Source organism: Ambystoma mexicanum, chromosome 1q (genome assembly GCF_040938575.1).
Source record: "Ambystoma mexicanum isolate Mex_15411 chromosome 1q, UKY_AmexF1_1, whole genome shotgun sequence".
Lineage (NCBI taxonomy): Eukaryota > Metazoa > Chordata > Amphibia > Caudata > Ambystomatidae > Ambystoma > Ambystoma mexicanum.
The window spans coordinates 390973753-391000745 of record NC_090922.1 but is presented as its reverse complement, the minus strand read 5'-3'; the positions used below and the strand labels follow the sequence as shown (position 1 = coordinate 391000745).

General features: G+C 47.2%; 1 protein-coding gene across 5 annotated transcripts in view; it reads right to left on the bottom strand.

Moving 5' to 3' along the window:
- RBL2 (RB transcriptional corepressor like 2) overlaps positions 1–26993 on the bottom strand; it is a 953306-nt gene that overhangs the window by 144162 nt on the left and 782151 nt on the right. For all 5 annotated transcript variants that reach the window (XM_069639547.1, XM_069639538.1, XM_069639539.1 and 2 more), the window contains exon 17: positions 3762–3938. In XM_069639547.1, coding sequence (XP_069495648.1) covers positions 3762–3938 — 177 coding nt within the window. The remainder of the gene's footprint in view (positions 1–3761; positions 3939–26993) is intronic.

Genomic DNA, 26993 nt, shown 5'->3' with positions numbered 1-26993 from the left:
TGTCATGCGTCGGTTCCGTGGGGGTTTGTACTTCGGGGAACTGTTGAACTCGATGCAGTATCCGTGGGCTATGGTGGATAATACCCAACGGTCTGACGTGATTCCCTCCCATGCTGAAAGGAACGATGTTAGCCGGCCCCCGACCGGTGATGCATGGGAGGGGACCCGAATTTTCGGGTCATTTGCTGGTATTGGGCGTGGAACCTCTGGGGCTGGAGCCATGACCTCTTCCTCTGCCACGGCGTTGGCCTCTTTGACTGAACTGGGTGTTACCCTGGTTAGTGGGCCAGTTGGAGCCAGAGTAATATTGTTGTTGTTGGTTCTGCTGCTGTCTTTGGCCACGAAAGGAGCGTTTATTACCATAGCCTCGCCTGTTAGGGGGCCTAGAAATTTGATCAAGAGTCTTGATGGTATCAAACTCTTTTTTAGCATGTTCTAGGGCCTCATCTACTGCTTTCCCAAACAGATGCGTCTGTTCAATGGGTTTATTTATGAGGGAGGCTTGGGTTTCGGGCTTAAAACCTGAATTGCGTAGCCAAACGTGGCGTTTGAGAAGTATTCCCTGCACTAGGGAGCGGCCAGCCGTCTCAGCGGCATCTAGGGAGTTTTTAACGATGCCCTGGTTTACCAGTGTGCCCTCTGATATTATAGCTAGCAGGCGAGAACGCAGAGGTTCAGGTGCTTCCTCTGCTTCGCTGCGCAGCTTGTTCCACTGTGCATCTGCGTAGCTAGCTAAAAGTGAGTTGTTATTAGCAATTCTAGTAGAGAAGGCGGCGGAGGTCGTGATTCTCTTCCCCAGTGCGTAGAGTTTTTTGCCTTCTTTGTCTGGAGGTGCTTCACTAGTGGATAGTGGCACCCCTGCTCTTTTTCTTGTGTTGGTAACCACAAGGGAGTCCGGAATAGAGTGTCCTCTGATGTATAAAGGGTCAGAGGATGAAGGGCTGAAGAGCTTTTCTATTCTAGGGTTGACCCCTCTTACTAAAGCTGGGTTAGTAAGGGAAGGAGAAATTCTTCTTTTAATAGAAGCCAGGAGTGGAATAGATTGGCTAACAGGGGCTTTTTCTTTGATGACTTTTTCTACAAAGTCAATGTCTGGAAGAGTTTCCCCTGTATCAATTTCAAAATGCGCTGCTGCCTTGCGCAATAGTGCATTGAGGGAAGGTTGGTCATCTATGGGAGAGGAGTTCCCATGTGAATCCTTGAGAGGAGAAGGGAGAAAGGCATCAGGGTCTGAATGTACTGATGGGGATTGCCAAGGCTGCACTGACGGTGAATGCCAGGGCTGCGAGGTAGCTGTATCCTCTTCAAAACCTGTAGCAGTGGTGTAAGGATCTTCTTCGAACCCCTCTTCCTCAAGTTCTACCTCTTCTTCTCCACCCAAACACTCCTCATCTTCTTGGAGGTATTGCTCCTCCTCAGTGAGGTCAACCAGCCTAGGAATCTTGACTCTAGGGTCATCCTGTGGCCATTCTCTTTGTCTTTTGTGAGTGGGTGGGTCTTGGTTTCCTAGAAACTTTTCTATTTTCTCCATGCAAGAATGGAGTCTTTCAAGGGTCTCATGGGGTACCCCTGAATAGTCTAGAGGGGGGAAATTAGTGTTTTCGCCTTCGAATCGTTTAGAACGCTCCCACAACGTCGACGAGAGGTTCCCGTCTCCTTCTGAAAAGCCTTCAGGTAGTTCGGAAGCGTCCTTTGGAGAAAGGGGCAGTTCCTGGCTACTTTTATGTTTTTTCGACGCGGTATTCGACGTTTGTTTCGTCGTCCGCGTAAGTTTGTCTTCGGCGACAATTCTCGCTAGGCTCTCGACCACGATTTTGTCCGTCGAGGGCTCTGGTGTCGACGTTGTGTGCGTTGCGCGTTGTACCTCGACGGTCGCTCTATGGAGCGTTGCGTCGGATGTTTTTGGGGTAGCGCCCGTGTTAGATGGAAGCCCAATCGCTGGTCGCGGCTGCGTTTGCGGGTGGGGCTTGTGACCTTTACGGTCTGCGGTAGACGCCGGAGTGCCCTGCGTCCCCTTCGGCGCTGATGGATCCTTCGTTCTCGACGAAGAAGAGCCGTGGGTAGTGTGTTTAGCCTTATGGGGTTTGTGTGCGTCCTTGTCGCCGGGGTGTTCATCCCCATAAGCAGGGCGTGAGCCGAGCCCGTCGGGGCCGGGGACGGACGACGAGGAGCGGGAGCGCTCCTTCTGGGGGTTCATGACTTCCGTAACGGACGTCGAGTTATCGCACTCCTCGTCACTTTCAGTAACAGCGGCAGCGGGTGAGGAAACTGACTTCGACATCGCGTAGTCCGCCCACCTCTTAACCCTACGTTCTTTAAGAGTCCTGGGTTTTAAGAGCTTGCAGGCTGCGCAGCTGTTCTCTATGTGATCAAGGGGTAAGCAACGATTACAGAGCTTGTGCTTATCTTTCCAAGTATATTTGCCCCTGCAGCGTGGGCAAAACTTAAATGGTGTCCTCTCCATAGCTGAGGCAATAATAGCTGGCGATAACAACCCCAAGGGAAAGAAAGGGGAGAAAGAAAGACATTCTCAAAGAGAAAAGACAAAGTTCTAACCCCCACTCTCCCTGCTGTAAGTTGGCCGTCGAGGCCAGGCCACGTGTTCGGCAGCGCCGAAGGATCTCCTCCGCTCTTCCTCTCCGTCGAAAATCAGTTCGACGGAGAAACAGCTTCACAGCTAACGTCGAGGGGGAGGGATCGTTATCAGTATATTAAGTTATGACAAAAGGACCGAGGTCCGTGGCAAGTATAGCAATGTCTCTCTAGGAGCTCCGCGAAAGGCGACCAGAAACTGGGCGGAAAAAAACAATCTGAGGGACCTCGACGCGTGAGGGATTGTGGGTACAACGCACGTCACTATAGGGGTAGTGTTACAGACACGCCTTGTCGACGTCCCCTTTTCGACTACGAAAAACAAAATGCAATACTCCGCAGTGACCACTGGATGTCGGACCTATGCACAGCATGTGATTCTAAGCAGATTAACAAACATCAGAAATATTAATACCTGATTCTCCGGATGCCATGCCCTATCTCTCCTTCCTTGTGTCTACTCCTTGGTGCCCACACGCAAAGGAAAACATAATACTGCCCCAAAGTTCCCGGATTCCTTTGAGACGATGAGTGGGGGGCACACCTCACGTGCCTCAGTCTGGCTCTGCTACTGCCATGTACACTCCCAGCTGCTGCCACCCATGGAGACTTTACATGAGTTCAGAAATACAGCAGGGTCTCAATATGGGAAGAAAGCACACCTACATGACACCAAAGAATACCATAACCACTGACTACTAAAATGACTAAGTTATCCTGAAGAACACATTACATTACACGTACATGCCAGAATGGAAAAAACATTTTATCATTACTTACTAAAATGTCTCCTTTTTACTGTTTTCATTGTTAATTAACATTAAAAATCAGTTAAAAAACTAATTACAAAAAATCAGTCTGCCAACGAAAGGCATGTAAAAACACGCTGCAGTGGCCCAGTGGATCCGACCCACCACCATGCAAGTTGAAACTCATTTGTCTAAGAGATATAGAGAAGCGGAGAAGGTATCATTGCCTTTTGTCTCTTGTTTCATCAGAAGGTTTACAGCTGTTTTCCCTTTCATCTCTGCCACCTTTAAGTTCATACACATCCCACCATTTTCATACACAATATATATACATATGTGTTGCATATATAAATCTAAGCATGCATTGTAGACATGTATTGTCACACCCATTTATGTCTTAAACACTTATTAAACATGTACCTTTGCCATCACATAAACTGCGCACATCAGGAGTTGATCCAAGTGTCTGTCTTTCATCATCTCAGTGCAGTGAATAAGAGAAAATTCAAAACATGTCCACATTTTCTTCATCAATTCATCACCAATATCCAGCTTCCGGCACAGGTCCCGCAGGCGAACGCTTGCTAGGTGGTAAACCTGTTAGCCAGGAGAAAGAATGTGCTTAATCAGAAAAACAAATCACACAGTTGCTATTATTAGAGGCTGAGATATTCCACTATATTTGAATGCAAAATATCTACACATAGGATACTGCAAAAAGGAATAGTTTGACTTGAAAACATCAGATTTACACACTTAAAACATGAAGATACAGAAAAGCCCTGACCCATTTGGCAATTCGGCCATCTCTAGCACTGCACTGAGGATGTGTAACTCCTGACTTGCTATATCTACTATGAGACCTCCTATATCTACTACTGACTGTACAACATAAGAAAGTCATCTGACCAAATGACTGTACACCAATCTCTGGGACTACTATGGGTGGTAAGGAGAATTTTCATTTCTGTGCTAATTTCTTCCCACCTTAGAGACCACCAGCTCTTTTGCTGGCCTTGGGACTTGGGACTTTTTAATTATAACTCCAAAGTGAGTGGGGCCTTTTTCTCACTCCCTGACTAGGATTTTATGTTTTCACTGTTTTCAAAGTCTGACAAACTCCATAGGCATCTGCTTTTTGTATAGCGACACACAGCACCCTCAGTGCAGTGTCACTGAGAAGTCCTTTGGATTTCTCTTAAGGTTTAAATATCTTTTCTTGGGTGAACTACTGTTCCCAAGAATACTACCGTGAAATTGATCTTACTTACCTTTTTACTTTGTAGGTCCAGCACACACCATTTTATGTGGAGTTCTAGGGGGTTACCTAGTAGCCCCTTATTTACGTTCTGATGTAACATTTCATTTTTTGTTACCCTCACTACTTTAAATGGCTGGTGGAAGTTGTTTACGTTTTACTACCAGTGTGCTTTTTTGCCGCAGGCTGAACCCTCCGCTGCAGTACAACACCCACGGGTGTCCATTTTGTTAAAATGGCCCCTGTGTTATTTTTTTGCCAGTTTCTGTCTATGAGGTCTTTCTGGGCTTTTACTCTGTACGTTGAGACAGGTTTTAGCCCTTTGTGTGTTTTGCCTTTGGCGGGCTTCAGCCCTGAAGCCTGCCCCTGGCTCCAGTGTGCCTGGAAGGACAGGAAGTGAGGGAGGGTCCCAGAACTCCCCTGTCCTTTGTCTTTAGGTGTGCCTGAACAAAACCAGACCTGATTGGCCAGCTGGCTGTCCGGGAAGGACAGCCACCCTGCTGTGTGATTGACAGCCTAGGGCTGTGAATGAGTGAGAACGAGCTTAAAAGGCGAGGTTCTTGGGAATACAGGCAGTCGACCACTGGAAGAAACATCCGAAGAAGAAATTGTGAAGAGAAGCCCGCTGCAACTTCCGGGACCTCGAAATGCCCGGTTGCTGTGCTTACCTCCTTTTTTGCATCGACAGAGATGCTCCAGGCGGAACGACTTCTCCCCTTGGGCTAGTGGGACCAACTAGCCCGTGACAAACTCCACTTTGAAAACACGAAGAGCCACTGAATTGAAGAGAACCCGTAGCTGCCAAAGTCCTTTCCTGAGTACTGCTGCAGGAGCCCACTACTGAGGCTCAGGAACAAGGGTCTGCTTGGCTGCAGCAAGATGGAACCCAGCTGGACCACTTTCTTCAAACGAGAGGTACTTTGGGGCGTGGGGTACTTACCTTCTTGCCCTAAATTATGTTTCCTCACTTGAGAATTGCATTGGCTTAACTTTTTCTGAGTTGGTTCCAACTCGCCTTGCACAGGCTTAATAGGTTGTGTTCCTTCAGTGATTTTCTTGAACTAACTGACTTTGTGAAAGACTTTATCGAAGAAGTGCATCAGAACTATAGACTTTGTGCAATTGACTTTGGCTGTTCTGGCTCCCTAAAGACACCCTTCTAATCTATGGAATTTGGCATTGCTTGTCCCTTCATAGTTTGTAATTCATTGGACACGTTTTACTGCTGTGAAAGGCTTACCTAGATTTAATTAGGGGATTCAAACTGTATTCACATTATAGGAAAGTATGCTATAACCTTTCTATTTCCTTAACCCTTCCTTCCTGAAACCAAGAGTCTGAAAAGTATATTGGTGTTTATGATAGATGCAATACTATCCTTGTTATTGAAGTCACTTGATGGTGTAGGAGAAATGTGTTTTGTATATCCAAAGAGTATTCATCAACTTTATTGACTTTTGCAAAGTGATTGCAAAGTTTGCTTGACTGTTACAAGCAATTGCATTTTTAAAGAACGCTTAACTAAAACTAGATGTGTAAATAAATAAATATATATTTATAACTGAAAACTTGAGAGTGTAAGTGTTACTTGGTTACTTGTATTGACTGATTTCATCTGTACAGCTCTACAGCTCACATGTACCCCTCTTGAGATAGGCCTAGCTGCTCAGTCACACTACCAACTTGTGTAATACAAACCTTTGGTTACCTAATACCAAGCAGATAAGTCTTGTGTAGTCTCACTCAGTGTGACTGCACCAATTCTTATCTAACAATGGGTAACTTCCAACCTCTACAACTAACCATTGTTAAGATGGATTTCCAAAATCAACCCTGGGGGTGGCATGGATTTTGAGAGGCCAATCTGTTATGGTGAACGGGGAGACATGGAGGAGTAGCAATACCCAATCGAGGTAAGGTAGCAGAGTTGTGAGATTTGGTTTCAGGAACGCTGTTAGAGTGGTCTAGGGTTACAATGAGTCCACACAAAACACCACCAATTATTCACGTTAGACAGGCAATTTAAAAGCATAAAATTATTTATTAGGCCTTTAAAATACACACTAAGCAGGTAAAATGTCTAGTCAAATATTGTCATACACTTGCTATTAACAGATATAGGCATTCACCTTTAGGAGAAGAAAGAAAGCATGTGATTAAATAACCAATGAAACACAGGTAAGTACTCAGATGAATGACATTGCTTTTGTTTTGAATTGTATGTGCATTTGGTTAAAGACGACAGGTCAATTATTTATACATCATTAATATTTCAAAATTAGTCAAACACAATGCAATAATATGACAAACATCACATACATTCTCATAATAGCAATCACATAAAATCACACCAGACAAACATGACAATTTCATACATTTTATTAACATACATCACAAAAACATCATAATATCATTAAGAGTCATCTTAAGGGTAATTCATACTTTAGTATTACAATTTTTTTTATCAAAATCTATCCATATAAAATAAGCAGCAGAGGAAATCACAAGAGACTCCTGAATAGACGCAAATCCAAAATTGATCCTTCTTAATAGCTTCTATGGCCTGCACAAAAGTAAGATAGGCCCTTTGGTGTTTATCAAAAAGCAGTGGGCAGCCTTTAAGAATATGTCTCGCAGCCTCAACCTCCTACCTGCATATCCTACACATTCTGAAGTCGTAGGGTACTTTTTTCCAAGCACCCAAAACTTTCTGAGTATGAAGCAAATCAAATCTCAAGTTCATAATGAATTTCCTTAGTTTAATACATTTTTCTTTTAAAATATATGAAAACGGTAAGGGGAAAGAGAAGCCTTGTCTGGAATACACACAATACTTCTTTAAGATGGATAATCTTTCCAGCATAAAAACTGTACCTCAGAGCAATGTCTTTTGCTTCAGCTCCCTAAAGGCTACACCGAAGTTATATGGCACATCAATTTCAAAACCAATCATTTGACGGAACTTATCAATCTCCGCCACAAAACCCTTAATAACATTTGTGGCTGTAAATTCACCGTTTATCATAGCAGCAAAATATGAGTACAAAGAATCACTGTTTCTAAGATTAATTGTTTTTTCAGTAGAAAAAGCTACGCCAGATCTTCCAATGTGTCATTAAGGATGTGAGCCCAAGCTCACACCAAATAAACTGTATTGCCACACACTGTGGTAGCCCAAAATTACCCCGCCATATTGTTCCCTCAATTTGGTATAACCATTTGACCTCCTTCTCTCCAAATGTGTCCAATCCATATAAAAAACAGGGAACTGTACTTGATCTATACAGAAGGATAAGACCCACTATTGAATATCCTCCTCTTGTAGTAATAAAGGACTTGATCAGCCACATTTTCCTAATAATTTTCAAAGAGACATACCTACCCAATGCAAGGCACGGAAGTCGTGAATTTGCAGGAACTCCTAGGTAAATGTACTCCTTCACAACCTCAACTGGTGTACCCTCAATTTTTCCTACATATCTGGTTGAGTTTCTGGCCTGATCACCAACTACCATGATTTTAGTTTTGCATGCATTCAGTGACAAGCCATTCTCCTTAGAGTAGGCAACCAAGGCATCAATACTTCTATGCAAGCCTAATGGTGTTCTGTCCAGAAGGACCATGTAAGTGAGCCAGGGCAGCGTGCTATCACCAAGGCCGCGGGGGTGGGGGAATTCCGACACCCGTCTAAGTAGACGCCCAAATCAGCGACATACAAGTTGTAAAGAAGAGGAGCAAGCACACTGCCCTGGCGGACTCTGTGATCAGTTTCTATTTCATCCGTCAATCTTTCTTCAAGGTCCAAATGAATAGCCACAGTTGTGTCCTGATAATATTGTTTTACCATGTTCAGAATGGATGAATTGCATCCCCATCGCTCCAGTTTGGACCACAACCTGTCAAGTAATACAGAGTCAAATGCTGGCAAGTAGTCTACATAACAAATGTATAATTTTCCCCCCTTATTGCCCAAGGTGGTACGCATCAAATAGGTCAAACTCCAGATGTTACTCATGGCACAATAACTCTTGCGGAAGGAAGCCTGTCTGCTGCCTAGATACCAATTTCCTAACATTAGCCAACTCATTCAGTTTTTTAAGATTCAGCTGGCATAGATTATAGAAATTACATCTGTAAGTGCTAAGAGCTGGTAGTTCTTAGGGTTGCCTCAATCCCCTGTTTTTAAAAATAGGCCCTGGGGGGCGCTGTTGCGCCGAAACAAGATGGCCGCCTGAGTCTGAAGCTCCGGACTACGAGGGCACGTATCCGCAGATTTATCCTCCAAAATACAGCTGTGCCGATTCATACTGCTGTAGCCGCGACATAAACCTGCCCCCTGCGACCATCCCGACTCTGGGGCTCGGAGACCTTCTGCAAGCCGCGCTATCGCTGTGGGAGACGCGGCGCCGGCTATCCTGTCCCGTACGGGGTTCCGGGGATCGCCGACTCACGCTGCCACCCGGCGCCCCGGCGTGGGCGGCCTACATGGGGGAGGGGCAGCGGGACTCCAGTGGCGAGCGGAGTACCGTGCTGCCCACCGGACCAGCCGACAGCCTGAGGATCGCCCTACAACACTGCGTGCTGGCGACGGGACCCCGGGATTCGCGGGTCCCTCTGCTCTGGACTGAACGCCCCGGCGCCGCTGGAACCGCCGTGACCACCTTGCCGGCACACATACCCCCCTGACGGAGTGCTCCAGCGGGGATCCCGACGAGGTGAGGAGCTCGCTTGGCCGAGGGCAGATGGACACCCCCCCCCTGGGTTGGCCCCCGCGGCTGTTGCCTGGATCTCCCTCCCCCCTAATCTGTGGAATCCTGTTGGAGTTGCGGCGGGGTTGTTGCCCCCAGTCGCTGTCGCCGCGGCGCCCTCTTCAGCCCCAATACACCCTACAGTGCACGGGACTCCTCCAGGTGCACCGGAGAGAGCGCCCTTGAGTTGGTGAGGCCGCGGGGTGCCCAGGCGGGACAGTACCTCCGTCGATCCGGGGGATTGCCCCCCCCCATACCAACTAATCACGTCGGCTGAGGAGCCCTCCCTCCCTCCTTTTATATGAAAGAACCTGCTGGGAGGTAGCGAATGCAACACAATCACTGCCCATAATCCAAATTTACCCCCACGCCTCACTCAGCTGGCCTGCCCTGTGAACCTGGGACAGCACCGTACTCCATACCTACCATATTTAACACACGGGCACTGGAGGTGAGGAGAACCCGGTCCTGAACTTTTGGGCCTGCATTACGCGTTCCCGATCCCGGGGCCGCGGCACCGACAGCTGCATTTCCACGTGCGTTGACACTGACCCACTGGCACAGGAGCCACACACCTGCCACCCGGATACCCCTGAACTCCACTGTCTTAATTTATCTGCTTTCCTCCAAGATCCTGGTCCCCCGACCCAGCCTCCAGCATGGCAAAAGGAGCCGGCACTGGGAAAAAACAAAGTTCGTTGAACATGTTCACAAAAACGCCGTCCAAACCTCCCCCAGATGACCCTGAGGATCTTTTGCCCGTCTCTGCCCCATCAACTTCCGACGACTCACAGAAGATGCTTGAATACATACGTGATGGCTTTACTACACTTCACACTAAACTAGATGACATGAATGGGACCATCTCCTCCATAAAAGCCCACATTGAGAAAACAGATGGGCGAGTCGCGGAGGTCGAGACTCGACTGGGGGCTGCGGAGGATGACCTGGGCTCTTTACGCGCTGCGGTCTCTACGCTCACCAACCGAGTATCGGTGGTAGAGAAGAAGAATGATGACCTCGAATCCCGATCGAGGCGAAATAATCTGCGCATTGTCGGAATACCGGAGGACAATATTACAGAACCCATGGAAGACTACATCGAAAGGATCCTCATGACACTCCTGGATTCCCCTAAACTCTCCCCACAGTTTGCTATCGAGAGAGCACACCGATCCCTAACCGCGAAACCCAGACCAGGCGCACCCCCTCGGCCCATTATAGCCAGGATCTTAAACTTTCGGGACCGTGATGCACTCCTACGAGCGGCCAGGATCAAGGGTGAACTTATACTTGGAGCAGCCAGAATCCACATATATCCAGACTACTCTGTGGCAGTGCAACGGGAACGCCAAACGTTTGCGGCTGTGAAAAAAAGACTCCGAGACTTGGGAGTCAAGTATTCCATGCTGTTCCCTGCAAAATTGCGCATTGAACACTCCAACAAGACCTTTTTTTTCACGATCCCAGAGGAAGCTTCTAAATTCCTTGATGAACACTCTCCTGGCTGATCACTAGTCACCGCTATTTAGTCCGTAATGTTACCTAAGAAGTGGGTCCAGGTTGAGTTGGATAGTATTGAGCCTTATTCACGTTGGTTGTGGCTATTCAAAAAGTTATCGAATGTTTGTTTTGTTTTTTTTATAATATTGATCCTTTTGGCTTTGACCCCTTGGTCGGGTTATTGATACCCTATGGGTGTTTTCAGACTCCAAATACACACGGGCTTCCTGCCGTTTTGCAGGGGCCGGGAAGGTTGTGACTACGGGGGGTTATGCCTGGCGCCTATGGTGATGCATCAACATGTTGTGGCAGCCCCCTCGTGTCAGGACCGTGAACGTGCACGTGTACACTGTAAACTGAATACACCAGAGACTCCGGCTGTATTTACACTATCCTCACCCTCTTCAGTCCGTTGCGCCACTGCTCGGTTAGCCAACAGGCCCCCAGGCGCTGATGCCGAGAAGTTTGTTGTTGTTATGGATGGGTTTGGGATTCATTCCTCAAGTTAGGGGAGGGATGTGGGTGGGAAAGGGCGGGAGGGGCAGTTATGTTAAAAAAGTCTTGGCAACCACAAGAGAGACCACACATGATACGCTATTGCAACACAGAATTATAGATAGTATGGAACACGGGCTTAGCCTGCAATGGACTGGTCCATATCAAATTTATATAAAAAAAACCAAACGACCCCTCCATGCTAATGGCGGATAGAAACTTAACCTTTATGAGCTGGAATGTTAGGGGTCTGGGTAACCACAAAAAGATGCGGCAGATACAACTTTACGCAGAACGCCATGGTACACAAATCCTATGTTTACAAGAAACCCATGCATGCTCTGAACAGTGCGAAAGGTTCGCTAGGCAGTGGGGACCCCAGAGGTATTACACAGCTTATTCTACGCAAAGCAGAGGTACCCTCACTTTAATTCACAGAAACATTAAATTCAGCTGCTCCCAATCACTGGTGGACCCCTGTGGTAGATACATACTTATTGTCGGTAAATTGCAGAATCAAGAGGTAGCTATCTTGAATATATATGGGCCTAATGTTGACGACCCGGAATTCTATCTTCACCTAGCCTCGATCCTTGAGAGTTACCCTCAGATTCCAATAATATGGGGCGGCGATTTTAACACGATTCTAGACGTCACCCTAGATAGATCAGGCTCCAGACCCCGCCAGCTCTCAAGGGCAGCTTACACGATCCTTACAACTCTCCCCCGACTGGCGGTGGTCGATGCTTGGCGTTTAATGTACCCCGACTCCCGTACTTATACCTTCTATTCCTCAGTCCACGACTCACACTCTAGGATAGATAGATGGTTGTTGTCTGGCATACTAATTAGGTCCCTGTCCAATCTGGCGATTCTTCCCAGAACTCTATCCGATCACTCCCCGGTGGTCATCTCCCTGAATTGGGGACATGATCTTGGAAAATCAAAGCAATGGAAAATGAGACTCCATGCCCTCCTAGACCATACCTTTGCCTCAGAGCTCGAGTTATCCATTGAGGAGTTCTTTGAGATCAACACAGATTCAGTACCCTCTAGAGCCACCCTCTGGGAATCATTCAAAGCCTATATCAGGGGCATCGCCATGTCTAAAGGGGGTGGCATCCTAAAAAACATCCGGGAAGATATCGCTGATAGCGAGTCGACCCTTGCTAGCCTTGAGTCCCAATACTCTAATGATCACTCCCCTGATACACTGGCGTCACTGAGTCATGAATTGGCAAGATTCCGTAATCTTGCTGAGCGAGAAGTTAAATTCCTTGAGGACCCTCGGGCAGTTAGACGTTACGGGGAGGGGGAGCGGCCAGGCCGTTTGGTGGCCAGGCTACTTCGCCATGAGTTTGGAGCCCCCAACATTCCGGCGATAGAGAGACCGGACGGCACGTTAGCTACTTCACCGCATGACATCAACACAGAGTTTCTCACATTCTATTCGTCCCTATATTCGAAGGTTGATGGGCCCCATGTTTCAGAAATTGATTCCTATGTGGAAGGACTCCCTCTTACAGCCCTTTCCATCGACGCTACTGTATCTCTAGACAGACCCTTCACCTCTGAGGAACTGACTGAGGCCATCGAAGCACTCGCTGCAGGGAAGGCCCCCGGTCCGGATGGGCTGCCTATAGACTTTTATAAGCGTTACAAATCTATTTTGGTCCCACAATTACTCGCCTTATGGGAGGAGGCATGTGAAAAAGGCACACTTCCCCCCTCGCTCCGCGAGGCCATGATAACAGTCCTTCTCAAGCCTGGTAAACCTCCCACCCAGTGTGGCTCATACCGCCCCCTATCGTTAATAAATTGTGATGTTAAAATATTTGCTAAACTATTGGCTAACCGCCTGGCCTCATTCATGCCTGATATCATACACCCCGATCAGGCGGGATTCGTCCCGGGTAGATCCACAGCTCTAAACCTTAGACGATTTTTTAATGTGGTTAGTAGGATTAATCCAAAAACACAGGCGGTGGCGGCCACTCTAGACATGCAGAAGGCATTCGACTCGGTGTCTTGGGAGTATCTGTGGCGAGTCATGAAAAAATGTAAGTTTGGCCCCAACTTTCGGTCCTGGGTCAGACTACTTTACACCAACCCAGTGGCAAGAGTCCGCACCGAAGACAGATGTTCCACCCTTTTTCAGATAGCCAGAGGAACGCGACAGGGGTGCCCTTTTTCCTCGTTAATCTTTGCAATAGCAATTGAACCCTTCGCTGACATGAAGCGCCAATCACACTCTCATAGAGGCCTACGCTCAGCAGGACAAGCTGATATTGTCTCCTTATACGCTGACGATGCCTTGCTCTACATCCGTTCTCCAGAAATAAACCTCGCTCCAATCCTAAACGACGTTACCCGCTTTGGGCACATATCTGGTCTTAAGGTTAACTGCTCTAAATCGGCCTTATTCCCACTTACTGACAATACACCACCACCCTCTGACCTGATGGGTTTTACTTGGTCCCAATCCACCTTCACCTACCTGGGAATATCGGTCTCCCGTCAAGTTGAGAAACTACGCAACGATAACTATCAAAATTATCTAGCTACTCTGTCCACCAAAGCTGCAAGTTGGACCAGACTCCCCATTTCCCTAGCTGGTAGAATAGGAATATTAAAGATGGTCGTACTGCCCCAACTCCTATACCGCTTTGCAAACATTCCACTCTGGCCGGGTGATGGATTCTTTAAGACACTACGCAGTATTACTAACAAATTCCTCTGGCACTCCGGTGCAGTCCGACTCAAACTGAATACTCTCACCGCTCCCAAGGAGCTGGGAGGGTTCGGTGCCCCCGACTTTCTCAGATATTGGATGGTTGCGCAATCCCAATTTGCCTCTTACTGGTTTAGTACAACAAACCCCCCTCCTCATGTCCGGCTTCAAAAATTAAAGGTTAGCGAGCGAACGATTGGGTCTCTCATTCTCAAACCAGCCCCGCCGGATCCCGATTCCCCTGACCCAGTGATTAGCACATCGCTTGCTCTTAGCAAAATATGGACAGTGGTTGCAACCCCTAATCCTTTACACGGGGACCTCCCACTCTGGAATTTTCTCCCTGAGGTACCGTATATTCCCCAATCCATTGTTGCCCGATGGACGGGGGCAGGCTTTTTAAGTATCCGGGATATCTTTGTCCGGGGCAATTTCCTGGAGTGGTCGGACCTCCCCCCTGACCTTAGGCGTAAACCATCAGCATGGTTACAATTCTCCTCACTTCGGAAAAATCTAAAGACCAAATTCCCCGAATTTCCTACAGTTCCGCCAGATGACCCTATAATAGCTGAACTCTGCAACTCCGATTCCTTCAGGGGGAAAATATGTAGACTATATAATCTACTGCAGACCAGAGCCGCCCCCTCTTTTGTCAAACTCAGAGCTAAATGGGAGGAAGATCTAGGAGTCCAGATTGCGGACGCACACTGGGCCCGAATGTGTGCGCGAACCCACGAAGTCTCGTACAACTCCAGGTTCAAACTACTACAATTTAAGGTTTTACACAGGTATCATCACACACCAACTAAACTGCATCGTATGTTTCATGAGACCTCGCCTAATTGTCCCAGATGTGGCGCTGACCAAGCTAATTACATTCATATGCTCTGGGATTGTCCACACCTGACACAGTACTGGCAGGACATATGCTCCACTATATCAGACATACTAGACTGCACCATAGACCCTTCCCCAATGCGATGCCTCTTTCACGACCTTCCAGGACTGCAACTCGATTCTAGGAAATTGGCAGGCTTCTGTATGATGCTGGCAGTCCACGGTATTCTACTGTGCTGGCTTCGCCCTTATGCACCTACGCACGCACAATGGCTCCGGGCAGTTACCTGGGCACACGACACTGAGGAGGCATGGGGGGCTACACAACACCCCCACTCAAGGCCAAGGGATATCTGGTGCAGATTCCGTGACTACCTGTCCGCCCGTCCCTCAGACTCGGAGGCTTCATCTCCGGCCCACTCCCCTCATTGAACCTGTGTGGGATGTATTTTCTCTTCTACTCGAATTGTAATGCTATCCTTATTATAAGCCTGTTAAGTTCTGTGTTATTAATACTGCATTGTACAGTGAAACCTCTGTATTTGTGATTCGCAAATTAATGTCACGATGTGCATTTGCTGACCTGTGCGTCTTTGTGTGTTGTCAAGTCGAATAAACAAAGTTTAAAAAAAAAAAAAAAATAGGCCCTAGAATCGCTCTTTTCCAGCTGGTTGGAATACTGTCTAATGAGGATATATCAATAAACATAGCATGCAGTAACTCAGCCCAATAGTCAGCGTTTGCTTTGATCATCAAATTAGTCAACTCATCTGGGCCAGGTACCCTAGATGGTTACAATTTAAGTTTGATTTCTATTGTCTGCAGTGAAGTAGTACCAATTCCAATTTGTCTTTAGTACATGCTTGTCACATTTCACACACCCATCAAAGGCCTCAGTATGAGCACCTCCCCGCTGCAGATCACTATAAAATCAATCAGTAATATGATTCAGCCAATCCAATCCAGTCACCACACACATTTCCTTATTACTTTCATTCTTCATATATCTATTGAAGTAGTACCTGCATTTGTGGCTATCACTATCCCTAAGAGCCAGGAATATACATTTCTAATTAGCTAACCGCATGGAAGCCCTGTGCATTCCAAACCAATTTTTATATAATATTTTTGCTCTCTTGATCAATGCATACTTCATGTCACCATCATATATATTGTTTTTTTAATGTATCTAATCTTTCGCCAAAATGTCTTGTCCTCTCTACAATAGCTACATTGCGCACCACCCCGAAATTTAATTTACAATAAGGGTTCTTACGCCTGGTATCTGCCGCATTCTCATTTAAGATTGTAAATATTAGGCAAGCTCTTAAGTGCCATCAAAGCTCCACTTTTAGCAATCGATCTGCACAGGAGGACCTTCCTTGGAATACTTGCTTCTGAGATCTGTTTATATTTCTTAATGTTTTTAGACAACCATCTCAATCTGTTTCCCCTAAGGTTAGTTTCAACCATGCCTATGCTTACATTTATTTGTTTGTTTTTGTAGGCTTTGTTCACTAGCTCCATTTGCCAACTCAGGACCACATGATCACTAACTTTGTTAGCCTTGTGGGAATAGTTAGGAGATAATATTCCTCAAGTAATCTGTGATAAATATTTTAATCGATTCTTAAATACATGCTACCATTTTTCCAAGTATAATCTACTTCATAACCTAGGGGAACCATGGATCGTTCCAAAATGCACAGGCCAAATATATCCATACAACTGGTCCAGCATACCTTCAATTGGGATCAACAGGCAACATATTGTCAATGTTATGGCATTTTGCATACATTTTCAATGTTATGGCATTATGCGTTAAAGTCCCCAACCACAATATATTGTGAACAATTAAAGTCACACATCCAACTATTCAAGCTGAAATGAATATGGTGGTGATTGACCTAAATTCCACTAAATGAGGGGAACATACACACTGATTACCAACAGCTTAGGTATTGGTGCAATTGAGCCAATTTCAATGATAGCAGCCAAGACACTGTGGTTATAATAATGTGTGAGATATTCACTGATGCTCATTGATTGCCTTCCAATTGTCTGCCTCCTATTTGTTAAGATTTTCAATTCAGTGATAAATCTTCCTGACGGTTATATGTGATTTTAGCGAAAACAATTGTTTGAAGCATTTACTTTTACCAAAAAACATAATAACGAAAACATCACATAATTAGTTTTATGTTTAATTTGGGGTGGGAGGGTTCACCCCAAGCCCCGTTTCCCTATGTTTATAGCCCTACTCCAACCTCCTCCCCACCCATTTTAACCCCTTACCCCATACTCCATATATATTTTACACAACAATTAGATGTTTTTTCGTTATATTTTATTCGCTAAAAAATGCTTCAAACAATTTCTTTCCCTAAAATCACTGGATACACTTCCTGACATCTGTAAATCACAGAACTGTTTGCTTGGACTTACTTGGTAATTACTTTACCTTGTCCCTAGGTGAGTGGGAATCTTTTTCCCTCTCTCACCTAGTCTTTTTATTGGTGACCTTTTTATGTCCCTCCATAGTGTGTGATTGGAGTTATAGTTTCCTATAACTTAGAAATGACTGTAATGTACTATGGCAGCACACATCATTTTAAATGCAGTGGCTTCCTTTTAATTCTCTTATTATTTCTTGGGTGAACTACTGTTCCCAAGAGGTAAAGCAGGATTTACATCCCCTTAACATTGATCTAAGTGAGCCAGCACACCGTATGTGGAATTCTGGAGGGATACAACGTATCCCCTTTTTTACTTACCTAGTAACATTTTTGTTACAAATCCAAGTTTACTTGAATAGATGATGGCAGTGGTTTTACCCTAGTGACGTTTTAGTCTTATTACTCGCAGGCTGTAAATCAGCCTTGTTAATGCACAGAAGGGCCACCATTCTGCTAGATTGGTGGCCTACTTTTTTGCCATTTCTCATTTGCGTGTTATTTCTGAGCTCTTCCCCTGCCATTCTAGATGGGAACGCCCTCAGTGAAGTTTTTTGTCTTCATTGGGACTCCTTTCTATTCCAAGCCTAAGTTCCAGAGTGTCTGAGAAGGCAGGAAGCGAGGGAGGAGTCCAACACTCTGCAGCCCTTAGTCTTTCATCTTGCCTGAAAATATCCAAGTCCCAATGGGGGGGGTGGCTGTCCTGATTGGGCAGCCAGACCACCCCTTTCTGTAAACTGCAGGAACAGTTTGCAGAAGTTGTGCTGTAGTTCCTGATAAATACTTCAATTCTTGAAGCTGCTGACAAGTCGACCACTGGAGCTGAAACCGAAGAGGAAGATGAAGAAAAGACATCTGTCGAGATTTCCAGAGAGTCTGCTGTGTAACCGGAGCCTGATGCAACCCTTCCTTCCAATCGAACTGTCAGTCCCGAATGCAACTACTCCTACCCAGAGGCTGGTGAGATCCACTAGTCTTAAGAAGACCTGCATTGTACGCCATCCCAAGACGTGTTAAGACCTTGCTGGGCTGCAAACCGCCAATACACTGGGACCACGATCCTGAGTGCGGTGCATGGTCTTCCGAAGTCAAAATCCGTCCAAAACTTTGGTGGACTCCTGTTGGCTCTCCAGAGACACGATTTGAATCCCTGAGTGAAGTCCCCTCACTGGAGTGCAGGACTGAGAGAGTGAAGAGAATCCGACCGGCAATATTTGTTCTTCATCTGGCTGCTGTAAAAAGGCGCCAAATCCACAGAGCCGCGAGAAAGTATGAAGAGTCCCTTGTTTGAAGCCTCCGCTGATGACTGCTGCTGCAAGTTCCCTTCCAGTGTCCAGTTGTTTCGTCTCTAGACCAAGAATCCATGGACCAGGTCCTGTGCTGCTGCATCCTGAAGGCATCCAGCCAGAAGCTCTCCTTTTTTGCTAAGGTACTGTCTGGGCTTGGGTAATACTTACCTTAAGTCTGGTGTGCATCCTGTGATGCTGATTGGGTGATTCGTGTGGTTGGGAGTTTGGAGTTTGCCCATACCACTTACCCAGGCCTGCTGGAACGTATATAGGGAGCCTTATGTGAAGTCCCCAAACACTTGAAACAAACTCTGAAGCTAATACTTACTTGTTAAAGACAATATTCTCTGGAACTCTGACTTTCCTGCAACTGAACCCTATCCTGACCTGCTTACAGCTGGCTCCTTGACCACTAGGGTCCCTCTTCTGCCTTTGAGATCACTCATGCTTAGCATAGGGAAGGACTTTATAAGATAAGGATTCTGTCTTTAAAGTATAACAAGTGTGAAAGTACTTACTTGCTAAAGAAGTTAGTGTGGTAACTGCATTTATGTGAAAGAAGAAGTTACAAAGTGTTGTTAAGTTTATGCTTACCTTTGAGTTGCATTCTACCCCTCCAAAAGGTATATAAGTTGCTTTGAATGGGATTTTCTCGTCTTCTGAAAAGTAATAAGTATTCAGACTGTTTTCGTATTCTCAATTGAATGAGTGTAAAAGCTCACCAATAAGGTTTACCTATGCTGAATAACAGATTGTCATTCTTAACATGTACCCTTGGGTTTTGCTTTCCCTGGTCTGCTTTATGCAGATTTAAAACAGTCTGGAAGTTAATACTTGTTTTATGCGTTGCTGGTAGCCCCTCTTAAAAGTATATAGGTCTTACCTTGCTGCTTTTCTAAAGTTGTAACACTGGGTTGTGCTTTCCCTTAATTGCATTAGTGCTATTCTAAAATAGTTTTTACTTACCTTAGAAACTGTATTATACACCTCTCAGAAGTATACTGGGTATAACTGGGTATAACTGGCTATTAGGTAGCGGATAGTTATGCACTAACAGGTCAATTATGTACCTTGAAATACATTGGGCCTCACTATGGGCCCGGCGGCAACCCTGCCAGTGCTACCGGCGGGTTGCCGCCGGATCCCTAAAAAATTACCAGCGCCTAACTTCGCAGTGCCACCAGCTCATTTCGAGTCTGGCGGCTGGGAAGTCAGGCGCTGGTAAATTTGTAAATCCCCATTCCATAGAGTCCATAGGGGGGCATGGAAGCACTGGCACCGTTGTTAACGTTTGGAAACGGTTGCACCGGCATGCCAGTAACACCACCAAACTTCGCCCAAAAAAAACACTGGCAGCCTCGCTGCGGCTGACTCCGATTCCGGCTCTGTGCTCCCAGACATACTGGCACCGTTATAACCGATACCAGTATTACTGTGACCAGAAATAACGTGATCGCTGAAACAGGAAATGTACCAGCGGTCACACAATCCATTGCAATCCTCAGTGCACAGGAGTCAGAGCCACATCCAAAGTACTGACAGAGAACCAGAGACATGTCCTCAAGGCTACCAGCAGCACGGAGGCGCAGGCTGCGGTTCAGCAAGCCTGAACTGAACATGCTGGCGGACACGCTTGTGGAAAACTCTGATGAGGTGTCCAGCAGTGATCTACAACAGCAACCACAATTGCACAAAAAGGCCATCTGGGATGAGGTGGCCCGGAAGGTCTCATCGGTCGGGACAATATCCAGAACAGTCCGGGACTGCTGCAAGAGGTGGGACGATCTACGTCTCTAGGTGCGGAACCGCCTTTCTGCACAGCGCACCGAAGGCATGGCCACATGAGGTGGATCTGCATCACCTATCCAACTCCAGCCCTGGGAAGAAACATGCAGCACCGTCATGCACCTGGAGGACATCGAGGGAGTAGGAGCTGCGGAGGCTGGAGGTGCAACATCTGATGAGGCTGGTGAGTCCCTGTAGGCCCAATGTCAGATCACACACCTTGTACCCTGTATGCAAATGAGTAGACAAACATGTCAAGTATGTCGTACCCAACGCCAGTACAGCCCTGCTGGTGGCCCACCCTGCTTCAACCTGGTTGCACACATCCACATAAAACTTGCTTGCAACCCACATCCATACACCACGCACACATCACACAGGCCCCCTGTATTACACTCACAAGATGCACCTGCAGGCACTCAGACACACATCCCCCTGACACAGCACAACTGCTGTTGTCACCGCCGTGCTACCACATGCCCAAAGTCACGTTAGTGTCAAGCACCTCCACCACCAGCAAATGACAAGATGCACACATCAATGATACATGTGGCCCACTTGTCCAATCCACCATGGCCCATCCCACTAAATCATCACCAACGCAGCAACAACCATAGGCAGCAGTCACATGTGTAACACATCTGTGTCACAATCAGACACAACACCATGTCATACAGCTTGTGTGGCACACCCATAACACCCAAACCAGGAGACACCAGTACCCCAAGCAACAGCCACTGCACACACCATGTCTGCACACCACACATGAACCCACACAGCATCCCTGACACATGCATGTGTGCACCATGCCGTGGCCACCACCATGTCCATGACTATGCACTTATATCGGAAAGTACTAGCACTTATGTCTGTCTGATGAATCTATGCCCGTCACTGATGCCCTGCTTTTCTGACCCAAAAAGGCACATCATCTGCCAATGAGGCCGAACAGCCTACCACATCCAGGACCACCGGGCCACGCCGCTGATGGACCACCACAACGTCCACCCAGGACTCTACTGCCTCCAACAGCAGACAAGAGCAGGCAACAACTTCTGCACCCCAGCCACACACAATCCAGGAGGCACCTGCCGCCCAGCCACCACCCGACCAGGTGGCACCGGCCCCCCAGCGACCACCCTACCAGGTGACATCTGCCCCCCAGCCACCACCTCACCAGGTGGCACCTGCCCCCCAGCCAACAACTGACCAGGAGGTGCCTGCATCCCTTCTGAAAGGGGGTCCACCTGACAACATTGGGGATGACGGTGGAGTTGAAAGTTTATATAGGGACCACAGCTATGCGGAGGCCGAGGGCTTCAGTCCCATGGGCCCAATGAGCCCGCAAACCACACAACCACCACCCCAATGCAATATCAGGGATATTGAGGGGTGCCTGACCAGGATGGAGGCATGACAGGAATCCCTGGCCACATTGGTGCAACAATACATGAATGAGGCCCAGCTCATGCGGCTGGCACTTCAGGCCAGCTCCAGGAGGTCCGCACGGGCACAGGGCAGAGCCACAGGAGCCATATATCATCTGGCACGGAGTGTGAGGGAGGGGAACGGGGTCATGTCATCCCTGGTGGAGTCAATATCCTTGTTGGTGCAGGCACTCGTGGCCCATGCCACTGGCACCCTCCACAAGTTTGACTACAGGAAGTTCCCTTCCAAGCAGCCCAAGGCGTCGATCTGAGAGGCTGACTCGCTGTTGTGAAGTTATACGTTACCCCTATGTCACTCCGTTCCACACGGAACGGAGAATGCTCTCCCCTCCCCGTTCCACTGGAACACTGTGTATGAAGTTTGTGTTCCGACTGCCCCGGTCTCCGGGGGCCGCTAAATAAAGCTTCTCTCGCTTACCTCCGCCTTAGCATTTATTTCATTGGCGACGAGGATGGGATTGCGCAAGCGTGCATCATTTGAAACGCGACTAACGACATTTAGAGGAAAGAACCTCTATACGTGCCGTACGTGCGGCCATTTTGGCAGGCCCGATCATTGTTTCCACGGCAACGACGCCGTAATAGTAATCAGCTGTGTTCGGCAGCCCCGACACAGCAAAAGATAACGTCTGCAAAAAGGGCACAGTGCACATTCCCTGGACTGAACGTGCATCCAACAATTACACTGCCACCAAATAAAAAGGGGCACCAAGCGAAGGTTACAACAGTATCAACTAAGAGAACTTTAAACACCAGCATTCAAGTGATGTTACGGTGGGACACCAGGCACAATGCACATTCCCGGGACTGAACGTGCATCCAACAATTACACTCAGTGACATTAATTAAATATGACCACAGCAACGCACACCGAGAATTAAAGTGAACTATTACACCGTCAGCCATCCTCAACGCCTTACACAGCGCCACGACTGAGCACACCACTATGAATACTGCTTGAGACAGTTCACCAAGCACCATAACACACATCGCATCACTGCCCCGGCAGCGAAATTCGAAACGCAGGACTTCCATCAACCAACCAACCATGCAGAACGTGCCACACCCCACTAAGTTTCTTCCCTGTCCTGGAACACCAACCTGCCCTTGGGAGCAATGGCTTGACAGCTTCCAGATATATCTCAGGGCCATCGGAGGAAGTAAATTCAACGATGACCTCAAGGAAGCAATCCTATTAAACTGCATAGGAACCGAAGGCCTGAGAATATTTAGAGCGCTTCCTGACCCAGATGGTGCAGGGGGAGATGGAAATCGGAAGTTTGAGAATGCTTTGGCCAAACTCACCAAGCACTTCGGCAGCAAAACAAATGTGGTGCTAGAAATGTACAAGTTCTTTTCTCGTAAGCAAACAAAGGGCGAGTCGGTTGATGCATACCTTGCTTCGCTTAGAGTACTCATGTCCACGTGTGAATTCACAGGTGTCAGTGACGAATATTTGAGAGATCAACTAGTGCTCAACGTAGTTGATCCCTGCATACAGCAAAAACTATGGCAGACAAAGAATCCCTCATTAGATCAAGCCACTGAAATAGTGAGAAGTATGGAATTTGGAGACCGTTGCATGAAAGAGAGGCTGGTCCTGAAAGAGGGTGTTGAAGTGAAATGTGTGGAAGATGGCTTTGACCACGACCGTGATGGAGCATTAATAGCTGCTGTAAGAAGTGCTCCTCAAAATATAAGAGGAAACTCCAGAAGGGGAAGGGCATCAGCTTACGACAACCAAAACCCCACGCGCTGCCAGAAGTGTGGATGGTATAAACGCCACGACGCTGGGAAAATGTGCCCAGCTTACAGTGTGGAACAGAGTGACATAGGGGTAACGTATAACTTCACAACATCTCCTTATCTATGTGAAAAAAGGAAGGGAAGGTGACCCCAGAGAAATGGTATCAGACAACGGGTCCCAGTTCACTTCGTTGGAATTCAAAGAGTTCCTAAAAAACAAATCTATCCATCACATCACCACATCACTGTACCACCCAATGTCCAATGGATTGGTAGAAAGAATGAATAGACTGATAAAAAGTGTCATCCAGCTAGCTACAGCGAATGTTCTACCATGGATAGAAACCCTCAAGGAAGCTTTATACGCATACAGAACAACACCACACTCCACCACCAAATTGGAGCCTTTCACCTTAATGCGGGGCAGAACCGCAACAAACCAACTGAGACCAGCATGGATCTTCTTAGATACTGGTGAGGGAAGAATGAAAACAGAACCAAGAGTAGATATGGAACATGTCCACAAAACCATAAAGGAGAAACAAAAGAAGTATAAAACATACTACGACCAGAAGAATGGGGCAAAACAAATGGCCCTCCAAGAAGGAGATTGGGTTTGTATCAGAGAACCCAAGAAAACACTGAAGGGCGAATCCAAGTTCAGAGCTCCACAAAAAGTGATACACTGCCACCAAAAATCTGTCACATTAGATGATGGAAAGAGATGGTCCCACGATGATCTTGTGAAAATAACAAACGACACACACAGACCCAGCACTTCCACAAACGCACATGATGGTGCAGGGTCAAGGAACGAACTCAATCCTAAAGAGACATACCATGATGACGCAGGGTCAAGAAATTAAAGAGTTCCTAAAGGGACATACCACACCGAAAGCACAAGAAGCAGCGAACACCGTCCCGATGATAAAGGAACTTCTGCTGGCAACTTGTCGAAGAGGAATCGCAAGATCATCCGGAATTTCAGCAATGATTACATCTACTATTGATAAACCACCCCAACCTGCCAAGCTCTCCAACCACCCCTTCCTTTCCCTCTTCTGCGTCCCTCCCTTTCCCCCCCCTTCCCAACCCTTTTTTCACATAGATAAGGAGATGTTGTGAAGTTATACGTTACCCCTATGTCACTCCGTTCCACACGGAACGGAGAATGCTCTCCCCTCCCGGTTCCACTGGAACACTGTGTATGAAGTTTGTGTTCCGACTGCCCCGGTCTCCGGGGGCCGCTAAATAAAGCTTCTCTCGCTCCCTCCGCCTTAGCATTTATTTCACTCGCCCAGCAGAAGGGCGCAACCCTCAGCCTAAATGGGGACGAAAATAGGGCACAGATTGGGTGTGTGTGGGGAGGGGTAGTAGGGGAGAGGGGGGTAGGGATAGTTGGGGAGGGGGCGTTGGAAACATTTGGGAGGGGTTGTGGGGGATGGTTGGGGAGGGGATGTGGGGGAAAGTTGGGGAGGGGGCGTGGGGATAGTTGGGGAGGGGGCATGGGGATAGTTGGGTAGGGGATGTGGGGATAGTTGGGGAGGGGGTGTGGGGATAGCTGGGGAGGGGGTGTGGGGATAGTTGGGGAGGCGGCGTGGGGACAGTTGTGGAGGGGGTGTGAGGAGGGATAGTTGGGTGGGACAGTAGAGGGAGTTAAGGCCTTTCACCATGGTTCATTTTTCATATCACAATATATTTGCTATTGGAAAAGAAGTCATGACTGGACATTGATCTTTCAGTGTAAGTGCATTTATTCATTTACAGTGCCCATTGTCCAGTGCGCTCAACAGCCTGTGCTGTGTGTGTAACAGGTGCTTAAAAGTAGAGATCTACGAGTTCCCCACGTGTGGCACATCCATCCATGCCATTGCGACGCTGTGCAATAGCCTCCTCATCATCAGTGTCCTCCTCAGCCTCTGGTGGCAGCATCAGAGCAACACATTGTGTATAGGCGCTATATAAATAAACTATCATATCATATCATATCATGTCCAAGTGTGGGGGCAGGGGGACGTTGCGCCTGATGCACATGTTGGGCAACATGGCACATGCAAGCTCAATCTTTCCAACCTTTTCAGGGCTGTACATCAGTGCTCCCCCTGATCTGCAGAGGCAGTGGAACCTGGCCTTCAACAGGCTAAAAGTCTGCTCAATTGTGCAGCGAGTGCGTACATGGGAACGGTTGCATGCCTGCTCGTGGATGTTCCGGGGTTGCCTGACGTGGGTCATTAACCATGGAATCAGGGGATACCCAGCATCACAACAATCTCGTGCAGTGCAAGAGTCGCCCGACGTCCTCCCTCTTGTCACCACGACTGAGGTTCAGGAACAGAGAAATCTGTGGGAACTGCCAGGAACCACGACTTCAGCATCATTTGTTTCTTCATATAAAGGTACTGTGCAACCCGATTGAGAGAACGCCACTCTCGCAGTGAAAGTTTGTGAAACTTTCCCAACTTGCAGGCCTAATCAGGAGGGCTTGGTGAGTGCTCCTTCTCCCAAACCAGTGAGAGTCACTGACTATTTGTTAGGTCTCCGGAGGAGAATGACACACATGATGAGAGAAGCATCTGATAACTTAAAAGCAGGTCAAGCTCTGGTGAAGCATTGGCAATACCAGAAGGCCAACATGGTTGAGGTTACTCAAGACCAGCAAGTTTTAGTTATGGTTCCTACAAGGCAGAGGGCCTTACAAGACAAATGGATAGGACCCTTCAATGTTGTGGGAAAACTTGGAGATGTCAACTATATGGTGGACTTAGGCAATCCTAAGGAGGCCCCCAGGGTCTTTCACACTAACCGTCTAAATGCTTATGTCACCAGACCAGAAGTGGGAGCTTTGCTTCTAGCTTCAGCTCAAGAGGAGGAAGAGAGTGAACCTCTACCTGATTTCCTCATGGGACAACCTTTAGATGAGAAAATAGGAGTTAATCTCTCTTCTAACCTGACACTGGAACAACAGGAGGAGTGAAAGTTTATGTTAAATCAGTGTGCCTCCCTGTTTTCACTATCACCAGGCTTGACCCCTTGGGGCCAGCATGATATTCTCACTGGTGACTGTTTACCTGTTAAAAGCAGAGGTTACAGACTGTCAGATAATGTCAGAACCCACATAAAGTAGGAGGTCAACAAGACGCTTGATCTCAGGGTAAAAGAACCCTCTATCAGCCCATGGTCTAGTCCAGTTATGCTAGTACCAAAGGCAGGATCCAAGGAGTTGAGATTCTGTGTGGACTACAGAGCTCTAAATGCAGTCACAAAGACTGATGCCCATCCTTTACCTAGGACAGATGATCTGGTGGACAAACTTGGTTCAGCCAAATACCTCAGTGCATTTGACCTAATGTCAGGCTATT